The following is a 16,745-nucleotide window of genomic DNA, read 5'->3' as shown; positions in this document are numbered from 1 at the left end:
CTCGCAGAGTTACAAACCGTCTGGTTGTACATACGTGTGCGGTAAAACATCCTTCTTGCGTTTGCACGTAATTTCTTCTAAATACTTGATGCTGCCCCCTTCTCTACTCCGTCTTTTGACAGCTCAGCGTGCCACTCAACAACTGAATCATATTTCTAGAATTATACTCCTCAGTGTGCACTCGAAGAAAGTGATAACGCGAATTCGCAAATGTTGTATACTTAATGTACAAGGGAGAAGAAAACTTCGATGTGCGATATTAAAAAAAAATCTACCAGTCAGTGTTCTGTCGATCGGTGCGTTGTCTTCTGTATTACATCGTGACGAGTAATGCGAGCTTTTCAAGGACAATGAACAAGGTTATCTTACGTCAGGGAACTTCCTTTGTCACGACATTCACAAATTGTTTGTCAATGTTTGTGAATGAGTTGAATGGTCAGTTCCATGGTGGTGTTGTGCTAAATAATAATAATTGAGTGCGTTTAACCTTCCAAACCCATGACATGATTAAGAGAGATACTGTATTGGAGGGCTCCAGAAACATTGATCACCTGGGTTTTTTTAACATGCACGTAAAACCATCTATGCACCAGCCTCCTACGTTTTTGCCTCTGTCGAAAATGCAATCGGAGGTCCCGCCTGCGGTTCTTACCTTGGGACTTCCCAGTGAATCTGTACCCATGCACTTTTCCATGTTCACGCTTGATGAATAAAATTCAAAATTCAAAATTCAAAATCACCGCTACTTTGATTCAATTGCGTGACCTACTGGCGGGCAGACAAGCAGCATAACCACTAGGCCATCGTAGCGAGCCTAATGCCAACCAGTCAGCTAATCATCACTCATTTAAAGTGTCCATCTCACTGAATCTTTTTTGTTTCTTTCGAATATACAATCATAATTTCCCATTCTCACACGCATTTGGGAGATATATGGTCCTAAAAGTTTTGAGCACCGAGCTTTCTTGAGTCTTCAATTTGCGGCCGTGTTTTACTGGTGCAATACTGCCTTAGGCTGCCGTGTAGGACCAGCGGTTGTATGCTTGGCTAGTGATACGAACGACGTTGCTTCGAATGCAGCCGTGGCGGTCACACTTTGATGGAGGACGGATACTAAAGGGCTATGCGATGTGCGTCGCGATCCCTTGATAATAAGCACCAGCCACTTGAAACTATCCGAGCCCTCAATGGTGGTGCCTCTTATAACCCAAGTCGCCACTTCAAAATTTATATATAATATTCACACAAATAAAAATTAGCCTTCCTCATGCTTGCACTCAACGACAGTACAAACTTGCTACAAGGCGTTTACGGCCACTTCTTGCGCGAAATAAGATGCAGAAATACTACAATAAGAACATACATCAGCAAAAATAAAAAAGAACACTTTTTTTGCTACATTCCTTCTTTTTTATTTTGAATTTCCCTAGCCATTGTTACCTTGAAAAACAATAACGCATATTCATTTTATAAGCTGACAGTAGAAAGTTTACGGAATGTTTTGTTCTTTCAAAAGGTATAGTCGCGGATCAAAGAACGATTATAGGTTCATTGTCATGGGAATCAGCATTGTGTGGGAGTCGATGCCCATGGTTCAGTATGTTCTAAGCTGGACTGCTAAAATTTACGGCTCGCATTTGTCATTACCAAGAAATAAGGTAAGCCAACTTGTGCGATCATTCTTTTTAACGAGCCCCATTTCTTGCTGGCTTTGCAATTTCTCTTAAGAGCACTGTAGGTTGCGGTGAAACAGCAAACGTCATTAAAGAAGTAGTTATTATCGATGAATTTAGCAAGGCTTCCACAATGTCTGTTTGTGTTTGACGGCTATAGCTATGTCTAATACGGATGCACATAGTAAACACCTGGTCGCACATCTCCCGATGACTAAAGTAATTGATCATGATGAAACTTTTGTGGTAGATAAAATAGTTAATATACATCTGCACACAGCATATATTTAGCCCCGTAAGGTGGTGTGTACAAACACATTACACAGTGGTTGCATTATGTACGCTCATGAAGAGCGTGCTCTAACAATAAATCGATCGATCAATCAATCAATCAATTAATTTTAGTTTCCATTTTAGCAAGTTGGGGTGCAAAGAAGAAAAAGCTTCTGCGAGCTTTACGCTTTTCAGCTGGTTACAGTTCAGCAAGCAATAATAGCATACAGAAATTGGCGTACGCAAATAAGAACACAGAAAAATTGGCAGATCCTACGTGCAGTGGGAATCGATGATATACGAATCACGAATGAGAAATGTTGACATGTCACTTTAGAATCAGCACAACGTTATGAGGTGGAAGTAAATGATACCGTACATGACTTCCGTGTCATGAATATCACCTTTGGATGTGTCATTTCCCTTCGTCATCTATTCACGTTACCTGATACCAAATTTAGTATATGTGGAGCTAGCGAAACGCCCGCGAGCAATCTATGAGCATGGTATGTTGTCATGTCCTTACACGACATGCGTGTCAGGATTATCATGTTTGCACCAGTCATGTATTTCGTCATCCATTGACGTCACGTAACACCAAATTTGGTATATGTGGAGCTAGCAAAACGGCCCCGAACGTATCATGAAGGGCCCAATATACTCCAATGTAGCGTTGACGCACGCGCACACTGGGCACAGCGACGCAACGTTAGCAAGACGTGAGCATTCTATAGTCTGACGCCAGGTACGACCGGCCGAACCAGGGTCCGTTTGCGCGGCCCGACGGCAACCGGCGTGAAATGCGACATGCTGCATTTCGCGCCGATGCGTTATGCAGACAGCACTGCGTCTCCCTCTTTTCATGACGGAGGGATGCCGGATGCGCTGAAACGCGCATGCGTCAAAGCAACGCAGTGCGGTGCGCGCGCGAGCGCGAGTATATGGCAGGACCGGCGCCTGGATTGGCAACGCTGGCGTGACGTGGCGAAATGAACGCCGGCGAGCACGCGCACCGCGTCACGTCGAAATGAATTGGCGCCTTGACTGTGGTACGAAGTCTTGTTTTCACATGGCATGCATCTCATGATTATCAGGTTTGCACCAGTCACATACCTTCGTCATCCATTGACGTCACGTAATACCAAGTTTGGCATATGTGAAGCTAACGAAACGGTCACGAGTGCATCATCAGCGTGGCATGTAGTCATGTTGTTACATGACAAGCATGTCGTAATTATCATATTTGAATGTGTCATTTAGCTTTGTCGTCCATTCGCGTGGCGTAATACAGAGGTTGGTACATGTGAAGCTAGCGAAACGGCCGCGAGCCCATTATGAGCGTAGCATGCAGTCATGTTGTTACATGACATGCATCTCATAATTATGTTTGCATCAGTCACATACCTTCGTCATCCATTCACGTACTGTGTTACCAAATTTGGTATATGCGACGCTAGCGAAACGGCCGCGAGCGCATCATGAGCGTGGCATGTAGTCATGTGGTTATATGATACGCATGTCATGATTTTCATGTTAGAGTCTGTCGCTTGTGTTCCCCATGCAATCATGTCAAACTATACCAGTTTTACAACATGCCATGTGAACGAAACCACCGCAAGTGCTGCAGGACTACGAAATGTGAATCATGACATACATGTCAAGATTTTCATGTCATGACTAGTCAAATATGTTCTCCATACAGTCATGGTATGCCATACCAAGTTTGGTATCAATACCATAATCGAAACGGCTAGGAGAGCTAAATGTCGTAGGCAGATAGATAGATAGATCGATCGATCGATCGATCGATCGATAGATAGATAGATAGATATATAGATAGTTATATAGATAGATAGATAGATAGATAGATAGATAGATAGATAGATACGCTCAAAGCAGCCGAAGCTCGCTAAGAAATGCTTCCCATTTAAAAAGCACACGTTATTCTTGCACATAGTCACTGAAACAACACTACATTACATGCAATGCAGGGGTAAAAAAGGAGACTTTTACATCAAAGACAAAACTAAAAAAAGTTATATTATTTAACTCACGATGAAAGCATGAAGCGCAGGCATGCATGATGAAATACAAAAACCAGTTTGCCATGAAAAGTTTAACACAGAGAGAAATGTTATTCGTTGCATCTGGGCTCCGTAGTTTGTAGGTGGTGTTCTTGTTTTGAACTTTTTGATGAACCGTAATGGGTTTGAAGAAGAATACTCAGCTAACTCTGATAAATTGGCAGTATTGATATAATATTTTTTATTTCATACTCATAGCATAGAAAAAGGGTGCTAGTTGGAATTTTTGAAAATCGTTGGGATATCAGCAGCTTGGAAAAGTAGTGTAGAAGGATGATATTTGGTTAAGTTGTGCATGGTGCGTGAATCCTACTAGACGCGAAGCTCCTTTAAGGGCAACTTCGGCGATTATTCGACCTTGTCAGGATATTTGTGTTTCTGTGTTCCCCAGACACTCTTGTCACAACCACAATAACTGATATGCTCAGGAAATTTGAAAATAATTTTTAACAGGCAGAAATGTGCAACGCGAAATTGAAACCCAGCCGGGTGCCCTGTCTGCGTATGACGTACTATTTGCTAAGAATCGGAGGCGGAATACTGTTCCCACCGGCGCGCAGTAAGAAAACTAGAAAAAACCAAACCAGCGAAGCGCCGGCCTAACACCACAGGGGAAGGAAGATTTTAATTATTTTAGATTACTTTAAATACTTTAGGATTTAAACTTTAAGATGAAACTTTTACGATGTTGAAATGGAATTTGTTAACAAATGTAGGAGCATTCCTTGAAATACTGTATTTTTACTTGAGGTATAGCTTTATCAAATAGAATGACAGAATTGTACCTACAAAAATCTGGAATATGCACTGGCTCGAAGGTGACCCCGATACTCAAAAGCATATTGTTGGGTTACGTGAACAAAAAAATTGTAGCCAATATGAATGGCCTTGTAAAAACATATTTAGATATGTTGACGATTATTTAGTTTTTGTGAAACACACTGTGCTCGACAGGGCTATAGTAAATATCTTAAAAGTTTTCAAGTAGTGTAGTGAGGGCCTACACTTTACGTGGCAAGTGCCAGGGATGGACAGCTTCAGTTCTTGTACTTGGCGTTATCACGTAAGCCTGAACATGTTTGCTGGTTATATTGTCCAAGATCATAGCAGCCTCTGCTTAAATACTCTTCCGAGCATTCATAGAACGTTAAGAATGGCATAGCCTACGAATGCCTCCATGCTGCCTTGGCAAAACCTTGTCCCCACAAATTGATGATAGTTTCAATAGACAAGTAGATAGATCGGCTAGTGCGGGTTACGAAGAACATGTTCTGCGCAGATAAGCACAGAAGTTTGTTCGTCATGTGCGCAGTGGTGTATCTATGGAACAGCCCAAAGAAAAGATAGGATTTATAAAGAAATGAAAAAGAAATGTGTCTCACAGAAATGTGCACAGAGTATATCGCATAATATGAAGAATGTAGGCAGCCAATATGGAGAGAGAGAAACTTTTTATTTCAAGCACAGAAAAATGTCGGGTGGGGCTCTCAATCCAGAGCTCCAACAGCCGCTGCTGCGTCCCGCGCCCGCTGAACCAGCGCACGCTGGCCACTCGGTCTTTCATCACGCAGCATGGCCTTCCAGTCTTGTATAGGGTAGGAATAGGAGAGGAGTTGGCAGAGCGCCTGGCTGGTAGACGCTGACATTCCAGCGTTAGGTATAACGTCGGTATCGCTCCACAGCCAGGGCATTTGTCGGGGTAAGAAGTGGGATGGAGGATGTGGAGGAAATAGAGGTTCGGAAACGTGTTCGCCTGCAGTTGACGCACCGCTGTTGCATCTTCTCGTGTGAGCGTGTGGTGTGGTGGAAGGTACCGAAAGCGTTCTCGTCTATAGTAATCGAGAGTGTCTCGATATCCTAGGAGTTCCGTGTTTGTGTCCTCCTCATCTTGGTTGGACAGCTCTTCATCCGGATCCCGGTTTGTGAGTGCTCGGGTAGCTGCATGAGTGCAGTCACGACCGGGGAGAGAGGCGTGCCCAGGGGTCCAGACAAGTCGGAACTTGTGTGGCGTGTGGAATGTGGTGTTCAAAATTCGGCGTGTGCACTGTGAGACAATACCCCGTGTGAAGGCGCGGCAGGCATTCATTGATTCTGTGAAGATTAAAATAACATCTGCGTGAGGAAGGTTTATGGCAGCGTGGGAAATCGCCAGAGCGACGGCACACTCTTCGCCTTCGGTATGTTCTTTGTAAGTACGCTGATTGAGGTGACTACGTCGTGATCATTGTTCACCACTGCTCCAACTGTAAAACTGTGGGAGTGGTGTCTAGCGTCGTCGCAGTATAAGAGAGTGTTTTGAGGAGACTGATTGATGTTTGGAGATTGATTGATGGTGCCTGAGGTTTTTCACCCTTGCCCGCCGGCGCTGAGCGTTGCGCTCAGGGTGCATATTACGTGGAAGTGGCGCGACTGTAATTTTTGCTCGCAAGTCAGTGGGTAGCTGTTTTCCTGGTGTGCTGTATCTGCATCGATTCGGAGGGTACCCTAGCCTGACGACTAGTCGCTTTCCCACTTGGGTGCTGCGGAGTCTTCGTAGCTGACTATTACGTTGTTCCCTCAGGTTGTTGTGTACACCCATGGCTAGGAGACGGTTGGTGGATGCGTAGGTTGGTAGTCCGAGCGCCGCCTTGACGGCTCTACGGAGTAGAATGTCCAGTCTTCTTTCTTGTGCAAGCGTTAGAGTTTGATAAGGCACGTGGTAGGTGATGCGACTTACTATGCAGGCAATTAACTATACGTAGAATGTCTTGTTCCTGAAGTCCATGCCTTCGGTTGGTGATGCGGCGGATCATATGCGTGATTTGAGAAACTTACTGTTTTAATATTTTCATTGTGTGCGCTGCCTTGAGATCAGCTTGTATATAAAGGCCAAGGACGCGGAGTTTCTGTACGCAGGGAAATACATGGTCCTCTAAGGTGACTGTGATTTGCGGGCTGTTGTCGGGTTTTTACTGGGGACGACGAATGAGTAGATGTTCCGACTTATTTGCAGAGCACGTTAGACCACCTGCTCGTGCGTATGCTTGAACTGTATTTAATGCTTCTTGCAGGGCATCTTGTATTTGTCCATCTGAGCCTTTGGTCACCCATATAGTGACGTCGTCCACGTATAAAGCATGTCGCAGACTTGGAATGGTGGCAAGTAGAGGCGGTAACTTAGCCATGGCGATGTTGAAGAGTGTCGGGGATAACACCGATCCTTGTGGCGTGCCTTTACCCGCGAGCCTAATGATGCCACTGCGAAGAGAGCCTAATCCTACGGTTGCCTTCTTGTTTGTTAGGAATGCTCGCGCATAAAGTCGTAAACTCATGGTCCGCAGCGTGTTGACGCGAGATTCTCCAGTACTAGGTCATGCGAGACGTTGTCAAACGCAGCGCGTATGTCCAAAGCAAGCAGAGCCTGTCCATTACTTCCTCTTTCAGTTGGAGAAGTACGTCTTGCGTTGAAAGATGGGCCTGGTACCCAAACAGTGTGTCCGGAAAAAATCTCTGGGCCGCAAGATATGGTTGCAGTCTTTTGAGGACGACATGCTTCATTAATTTACCGAGGCGAGACGTCAACGAGATTGGTCCCAGGTTTCCAAGCTCTAGGGGTTTGCCGGACTTAAGAATTAGCGTTATTTCGGCATGTCTCTATTCCTGGGGTAACGTTCCGGATTTCCAGTGAGTGTTGTAAAAATCCGTGAGCTGTTCTAGATCTTCGTTGAGGTTTTGTATGAGAGAATATTGGATGTTGTCTTTCGCTGGCGCTGTGTTGCGCTTGATATTCAGAAGGGCAGCTCGAACTTCGTGCACAGTGATATCAGCATACAGCGGTGTTGACTCTGTATATGGGTAGCTTTTATATTTTGGCTGAGGGCCTGCAGCGATGTACTTTTCTTGAAGCATCTGCAAGATGCTGTTGTCGTCCCCATCCTGCTTGTGAAGAAGTGTTTGGATGGTACTGCTCGTGTAAGACCTGGTACTTTTCGGGTCAACAAGGGCTCTTAGTATGGCCCACGTGCGCACAGTGCTTAGTGTTCCATTAAGTGACTTACAAAAGTTGTGCCAATTGTTCCTCGTGAGCTCTGTGGTGTATTGTTCGGCTTGCAACGTGAGCTGAGCAATGCGAAGTTTAAGCTTGCGATTGTGTCTCTGCCTACGCTAGCGTTTTATGAGGCTTCTACGTGCTTCCACAGGTGTAGAAGGTACCGGTCGACATCTGGAATTGCGGTTGTAGTGCTTATCCTCTTGGTCGCTTTATCAAGGTCAGCTTGCAGGCACTGTAGCCATTCATTTAAAGGTCTCCCATTGTTGTTAGTCTGAACACGTTGTTTTCTAAATGTACCTCATTAGTGAGACAAACCTTCCGCTCTGGAGCACGGGGGTTGGAGATGCGCAGTGTAGCGGAAATGATGCAATGATCACTACCTAACGTTTCATGCAAATTTGACCAGTTATAATTGCTTAGTCCCCTTACAAAGGTTAGGTCCGGGCACGTATCTCTGGTTGCGCTGGTTTCAATTCTGGTTGGCTCTTGCGGATCTGTGAGCAGTGTAAATCTGTGATTGCAGATGAGGCGTTCTAATTTGATACCTCTACACGTAGTCGATAGGTATTCCCATGACGTGTGTGGGGCGTTAAAATTACCAACCACTACAACTTGTTTCCCTAGCTTGCACGTTTCCGCTACAAGGTACCCGAAGTCGTCCCTCCTAGATTTAGGGGAGCTGTAGCTGTTTAGTATAAACAAGCTCTGCTGACTGCGTTTCTGAAAAATAATTTCAACAAGCACATGTGGAATGGATGACGTCAGTGTGTGTTCTATAGTTGTCGCAATACTTGTATCTAAACACTTGACAAATGATGGTGTTTGTTGATCTGTGTATGTATGGAAGCCAGAGAAGGTAGGTGTGCAGTGCGTCTCCTGCAGAGCCACAACATCCGGGGGGTGCGCGAAAGTGGCAGTGTACTGTTACAGGGAGCTCCTCTTTCGTCGAAAACCCCTGCAGTTCCACTGCCACATGGTGAAGGCAGGACTAGGGGAGCCCATCTTGCTCTTTTTGGACTGTGTCCTGAGTTAAGAGTGATCGACGGATGTAAGGGTGGGGTCGTTGGGTCAGACTTTTGGTGTTTGTAGCTCGTGGCAATGAGTCTTGGGGCCCTGTACTAAATGATGCGAAGTTTTCTTGCATGTGCTCCTTTAGCTTTGTTACAAGTGCTTGGGTATGGGCCTTTAACATATCCCTAAGTTCAGCACAGAAATCATCAATTGCCTGAGTGATCATGCTGGTTACTTCAGCCTTAAGCGAGTCTCTCACTTTTTTGAGGGCATCTTGCAGCTCTTGCTTAGTGCAGTTATGTGCGTTAGATGTGAGAGGTACGTTGGGGTAGTTGTGTGATGAGGGCGGATGGGAGGAATTAGGTAAAGAAGATTTCAGGTTTGGAGGCCCCGCTGCCCAACTCACCTTAGCCGGAGGTGTCTGTCCAGCGGGCGCTGGCTTTTTTGCTGGTGGCGATTCTGGTCTCTGTTCTTTTGGGGTATCAGTCCCAGGGTATTGGCGCTGGTTTTGGATGCGGTTCCTGGCGTGTTGTTTAAGGATTCCAAGGCCCTGTCCTGAGACTTCCCTCTGCTCTTAGATTGAATGTGCCTCGTTCTGGACCTGGGCCTGTGTCCCTTGGGTGGTGATGTAGGTGGTAGTGCTAACGCGTTCGCCTCCAGTGCTTTCTTGACGTAATGCGTGCTTGGAGGTTTCTGTTCTCTCGCAGGAGATTTGGGGTGCGTAGCTGGTGGTCACCCTTGCAGTGGAAGCATTGAGTTGTACAGTCGTGCTCCGGCGCTGGTGTCTCAACTCCACATGCTTGGCATCGGCGTTTTGTCGGGGTTGGACACACATCTGCCCGATGTCCAAGTGCAAGGGAGATTGTGCAAACTTGTTTGCGAGGTTGGTGAATGTAGCATCGGTATTCCGCGTAGTAGTAGTAAACGTAACCTGGAACTTGAAGGCCTGCAAAAGTTATCAACGCCGTGTTTGTGGATCCCATCATTCGGGCGTGCGAGACTTCGGCGTCGGGTGCGTTGATGTTGTCAAGGAGTTCGGTGGGTGAAGTGTTCTTCTCGGGGCCGATGATGACTCCCTTACAAGAATTGTCAGGATCGGCTACATAAGCTTGCATTTCATATCTCTTCGATTCTAGATTTAGTGCAGTGACGGCTTGCAACATTGTAGCAATAGTTTCGTCTGGTGTGCTTGTGATGGCTATATTGCGTTCCGCTTGGATGCGAAAAAGAAGCTTGTTGACTGTTTCTCCTAGCAGCCCAGCAGTCATGCAGATGGCGCGTGCCAACACGTGGTGTGCCTATTCACTGAGGCGAAGGCCTCCTCGTGGTCGGAAGATCACCTTGAAGCCATCCACAGGTAGGGGTGGTGGCCGTGGGGTCTTTTTATTTTTGGCAGGCAAGGGCTCGGGTGCGGAATTCGTTGCGGTCTTTGGTTTGCGTCGGCGGTAGCAGTGAACCAAGAACCATCGTCTGGATAAACTGGATATTTGTTGATGTCTGCAGCATCCATTGCTGCTGATTCAATGGTAGAAACCGGAGAAGCCATGCCTAAACAGTGTAGATCAGGCACACACCGAATGTCACTGCAACGCGCTCGACGTTCGCACGAACGCGGCCAAGCGCCGAAAGTTGCAGTGGCGTCGGTGTGGTGTCACGGAGACGCCGTTGCATCGGCCATGCCTGGTGACCAGCAAGTTGTTGAGAAGAGCACTTTCACGTTTCGAAACACTTTAAACAGGCTTGGCTGTGAAATTCCTCACCAGAAAGTCCGAAGTAGGTCTGTTCAACGAGAGCGCCGTGGACTAAAATCCATGGAAGCGTCAAAGGACTGGGAGGAGCGATGGAAAAACACGTCTGTTCCGTTCCACGCTTGAGTGAAGAGTCCCGATATAGAATACATGGTATTTTTTCTGCACCTAACAAACAAGGCAAAATCTGCGCCAGGCTGGATAGAAAGCGATCAACAAAAAAAGGATAGATGGTGCTCTGTCAAGCACTTTTTTTTCGTTTTTTGAGTGCAGAACGGCGGTAGTATACTGTTCGTTCTTGTCATGTGGGAAGATGTACATCGGCCAAACTGGCCGGTGCATAAATACAAGGTTGATGGAGCACAAGAGGGCATTAGCTAATAATGCTTACTCACACATAGGGCACTTTGTGCAAAATGTGGTTGCTCCGCGCTGTTCTCTGAGACTGAAATTACTCTCCATTCACAAAGAAAAGGTGACCATAGAATTGATCAAGACCTTCCACATCGCAAAAAGAAAAGATTACTGCATTAGCCAAGCATCGATAACTTTGAGCGATTGCGAAGTGTGCTTTTTAGAAAATATGTTGTAGCCTAAACGTCATTGTAGCACGTGGTACCCCGTGTTGTTTAATAACCATGTTTTTTTTTTGCGAAATAAACTAGTTGAGAGTGCAGCGGTGTTCCTATCGTTCATTTTTTGCCTGTCGTCGTGCGCTGCTTCATATGTAATCATTGATTGATTTTGTGGGGTTTAACGTCCCAAAAGCACTGTTTGATCATGAGAGACGCCGTAGTGGAGGGCTCCGGAAATTTCGACCACCTGGGGTTCTTTATTCTTTAACGTGCACCCAAATCTGAGTACACGGGCCTACAACATTTCCGCCTCCATCGGAAATGATATGTAATCATTAGCTAGATCGTCCAGAGCATGACTACATATGTCCAAAGCATGAGAGATGCGTGGACGGCGTACCTTCCAGAGATCTAGTGGTTTCTCTTCAACGAACGTTGAAAGATATGGTGCCGTCTGCCCGATTTACGTAGCACCGCATCACAAAAAGATGTTGTACACCACTTCGATGGGACAGCCAGTGAAATGCTGAAATGTGCTCTATAAAGCGCTCTAAGCCTATTTATTGTCCTTTTTGCACTGACTGTTGAGAGTGTGTCCTAATTAACTCATTTAGTTACGTTACTTTACCTAATTGAGTCATATATTTTACTCCACCTAGTAAGGCACTTCTTCACTCGGCAGATGTCTTCGAAATTGTGCGAGACGTGCTCTGCTCTTTTAAATATAATGATCAAGAATGATATTTATTATGCCCTGCGACTGGTGAGCTTATGTTCAAATAGTAAATGTACAACGTGGATGCCACCTAAACATTTTTTGTCATGGTGCTCAAAGTATTTATTGGGCGGCAATTGAGTGAAACATTATTGTGACGAAAGTGTAAGGGTCATTCTCAATTCCTTAGGATTTTGATCACATGCACCGTAATTATACTGGTTTGACCAATTGTTTTTGCTTCTTTTAAGGTCACTTTTGGATATGGGGAAAGCAGTACTGACTGTTCTCTTGGGATGCACCCTTCTCGGTAACTTTATTCCATGGTTTTCTAATATTTGTTTACAACTACTTGTTATCTGCAATGGTCATGTACAGTTTGCATATAGTTTACATTGCAATGCGAAACCGCTTCTCTCTTTCATTTGTCTTCCACAAAACATCACCACTAGGATATACCATACAAAAATATGAAATACCAGTGAAATAGTTGATCGGTTCGAAAAGTCTAAATAACGTTTTCACCACTGCAGTAAGCTACGTGTATCATATTTTCCAGAAACAAGAGTGGAAGGGAAAGTTTGAATATTTCAAGTATATAAAATAAATATATTATGACATGCCAGTATATTCTACCAATACGTGTGAAATACGTAACCGATGTTTATAGTTCTGTGTTACTGGTGTGTAAATGTATATGTCACTGATGCAGACTGTTTTGATTAATAGGTGGTGAGACCTCGTCAGGCTTTTAGCCTTAAGTCTTTGCCTCTCGCAGGGAAGTTCTGTATTTGTTTTCTGCAAATAAGCAATGTGGATGTGGGGCAAGTTTGGACTATTTATTCAGTGACGTTGAGGTTCTCGAAATAAACCAAGTCGTAAAGATTTAGAAATTTTGACAAGGTTCACTTGTGGATTCCACTACAAACTTGGACAAATTGCCTCCTTGATATAATTTTAGAGGTAAGTCCCGCCGCGGTGGTCTAGTGGCTAAGGTACTCGGCTGCTGACCCTCAGGTCGCGGGTTTGAATCCCGGCTGCGGCGGTTGCATTTCCGATGGAGGCGGAAATGTTGTAGGCCCGTGTGCTCAAATTTGGGTGCACGTTAAAGAACCCCAGGTGGTCTAAATTTCCGGAGCCCTCCACTACGGCGTCTCTCATAATCATATAGTGGTTTTGGGACGTTAAACCTCACATATCAATCAATTTTAGAGGTAACTGTGTTCTTATTATACCCCCGCCAATGAACTGACACATTTCATCATGCGCACGGTACATATTTACCCAGCTTATTCAGATAGTCGTCGTACCAAGATGCAGATTATTCTGGAGAAATGAAATCGTGCACCAGAGCGCAGCGCGCGCAGCGTGTATCAAATCTTTAAAAATCTCCTGTAGCGAAAACGCCTCGGAAGATGCAAGAGACAAAGAAAAAGAAATGTACGCCAGGCCTGCGCGGAAGACGCAGCACAGTCACAGCGAAAGCTAAAAGAGCGGCCTTTCAGAGCCTTTTCTAGGCACTAATCTAGCAACTGCTGCAAGCACACTTCTTGGGTGACCACCACGGCATTAATAATCATAATTTTTGGTAGTACGCCGGTATTCGCTAAGGAATCCTTCATAATTCTTCTCAGAAGCGTGGCATTCACTAAACATTTGCATGAAATTCTGTGTCAGTTGTTCATGCAGTGGCTGACGACGATGAGGAATCGTGCCCGAAGTCGGTATGCGCCACAGTTAATAGGTGATCGAACAAGCTTTTGTAGTGTGTTGGAGCATTGAATGAGCCACTCGTTACGCTATTCACATTGCGTGACGTCTGGTTGTTTTGTTGGTGTTCTAAATCACTTCATTACTCTAAATACGCGATTCCTTTCTCGACATGAAGCCTGTCTAAGGTGGACAAGTTCTAAGCACCGGCATAGCTCAGTGGTAGAATACTAGGCTGGCACACAGGGGATCTGGGTACGAGCCCCACTATGTCCTTAGTACTATTTTTTTTCTTATTTCTGTAGTAGTCGTTGCGAACATCTGTGGCGGCGGTGGTGACCGACAACCACGGCGCCATGCGTGATCCGAGTTTTGATCTCATAACAGCTTTTGCTGTAAAAATAGACGGAAAAACAGCGAACTGTATCCGGCACGGGTGAGGTACTTGAATATCTATGAAACTAGGTATCTAAGCACTGAATCGCCTCCAATGATTCAGGGAAATACATGTTGTTCTGTCTATCTCCCATGGAACAAACGCACGACATTCGAGACGGTTTCCTGGTGAAGCTTTAGTGTGTAGTGCATGTTCAGAGGAGCTGGCAGTTTTACACATTTTTTTAGTGGCGCTAAAAGCAACATCTTATGAAGATATAAATATTTTCATTAAAATACACCCAGAACAAAGTCTGCCGTGTGCAACTATAAATTTTGGCACAAGAAGAGGTTTACTTGAAGTGAAAAATATGGGAATGCTTTCTGCTTACTAAATATGTAAAGGCGAATGCCTATTTCAATGATCTTTTAGCCTGCGTATTAGACAGCAGCCACTCGATATTTCTCAATTCATTTTACGTTCCCAGAACAGGTGCGCCGCATGAGAGCTGCATGTTTCTCTCATCGGGCCACTACCAATCAATCACCTTCAGCGGCTTCCTCTACAGATGACAGCTACGATGACGGGCATTCCGAGCTAGTGTAGCCTCTCAAGGCATACCTAGAAAGGTGTTTCGTACTAAATCAACTGGGAACGCGTGTCTCATTGCACAAAACAAATTCAATACACTGCACTACGTAGAAAATTTTTATTCCGGTGACATTATAAAAATGAAAATAACGATCTCTACGGTATTTGTGAGAAAACAGCAACCAGATTTGGGATCACGCCTACGTCTGTTACCTCTAAATGCCACATAGAAAGATTCAGGACATACTGAGTGCCCATTTCAGCAATTGTCCGTTTACGTTTTCAGGTATATATGGTGCCACCCTGGCATCGCGCACCCCAGCGACCTCAGGAAAAGGTTAAGTATGTCGATATTACATTTGAAATATCACATTTGTAAAAGTGTTCAGAAGCCAAACTTATACTTCCATAAGGCAGAAAAATGGTTGTAAACTAGACTGCCAATACAGTGTGCACTAGTTCAATGATTATTGCAATGTCATACCGTTCTTAGGTATCTCCACTTCCCTACCAAGGCCACATGCCTCATACAGATGCGGTTTTTCAGGTCGAGAGCACACACACACAAAAAAAAGCGTATGCCTACTTCGTGTGTGAGCAAATATTCAGGCAATGCATAAGGGGAATAAGAAATAGAGAGAGAGAGAAAGAGAGAACGAATACAAAAAGGTTGGCACGAACCCATAATTCATAAGCTTTCGTAGAAAAACAGGATGACAATATGCAAGTGGCAGACGAACAGACGCGAAAACTTCTACGTTATGGTTATAGTGTCAAAGTGTTATTAAATGCGAAGCGTCTCTTAGCGAACTTCAGAGACTTTAGTCGTATGTGTGCATCTATCTAACTAGCCGCCTACGACTTTAAGCTCTCCTGGCCATCTCATTAGTGCAATCTGTACCAAAATAGGTATGATATCACATGATTGTATGTCGAGCACAAATAACAATTCGTAACAAGATAATTACGATATGCATGCCATGAATGCTATGATATACATCTCATGGTCTTCCTGCTGTTTCGGTGGTTCCCTCACATGACATATCGCAAAACTGGTATGGTATGGCATGACTGCAGGGCGAACATAAGTGATAGGCCTTAACGTACAATCGTGGCAAATGTGTCGTATAAGAACATGACAACAAGCCGTGATAATTTTGCACTCACCGACGTTTTGCTGGTTTCACATATTCCGAATTTGGTGCGACAGACCCTAACACAAGCGACAGACCCTAACATAAAAATCATGACATGCGTGTCATGTAACATCGACTGCACGCCACGCTCATGGTGCGCTCGCGGTCATTTCTCAACCTTCAGATATACCAAATTTGGTATTGAGAGACGCGTACGGACAACGAACTTAAACGACACGTCCAAACATGATAATCATGACATGCGTGTCATGTAAAACATGACTGAATGCTATGCTCATAATACGCTCGCGGGCGTTTTGCTAGCTTCACATATACCGAATTTGGTGGTACGTGATTAGAATGGATGACGAAGGTATATGACTGGTTCCAACAGGATAATGATAATATGCGTGCCATGAAAAATATGATTACGCGCACCACTCATAGTGTGGTTGCGGCCGTTTCGCTAACTTCACATATACCAAATGTGATGTTACATGACGTGAACGGACGACGAAGGTAAATGGCATGCCCAACATGATAATCATCACATGCGTTTCATGTAAAAAATCTTTGCATGCTACTCTCATAACGCACTTATGGCCGTTTCGCTAGCTTCACATATGCCAAAATATGCCAAATTTGGTAATACGTGACGTAAAGGGACAACGAGCACAAATGCCAGGCGCAAACATAATATATATCAGATGGAAGTCATGGACGACATAATTTACATGTCTACCACTGTAAATGCTGGTATTGCGAACGTTAGTGGTGCCGTTGTTACGCATACTTGCATAATATCTAGATACTTGAGTGAGCA

The 16,745-nt window shown here is 44.7% G+C and overlaps 1 protein-coding gene across 6 annotated transcripts in view; it reads left to right on the top strand.

Annotated features, from left to right (window-relative positions):
• The window catches only part of LOC119187166 (uncharacterized), a 395,971-nt gene that overhangs the window by 225,115 nt on the left and 154,111 nt on the right, over positions 1 to 16,745 (top strand). The window contains exons 2-3 of one of the 6 annotated variants that reach the window (XM_075871837.1): positions 12,361 to 12,419; positions 15,073 to 15,123. The exons of 4 other annotated variants lie outside the window; for them this stretch is intronic. In XM_075871837.1, coding sequence (XP_075727952.1) covers positions 12,374 to 12,419; positions 15,073 to 15,123 — 97 coding nt within the window. In that variant the 5' untranslated portion in view covers positions 12,361 to 12,373. The remainder of the gene's footprint in view (positions 1 to 12,360; positions 12,420 to 15,072; positions 15,124 to 16,745) is intronic. One more of the 6 variants, XM_075871838.1, reaches the window with a different exon arrangement.

This window comes from Rhipicephalus microplus, chromosome 8 (assembly GCF_043290135.1).
Source record: "Rhipicephalus microplus isolate Deutch F79 chromosome 8, USDA_Rmic, whole genome shotgun sequence".
NCBI lineage: Eukaryota > Metazoa > Arthropoda > Arachnida > Ixodida > Ixodidae > Rhipicephalus > Rhipicephalus microplus.
This window is presented reverse-complemented; position numbering and strand designations above follow the sequence as displayed.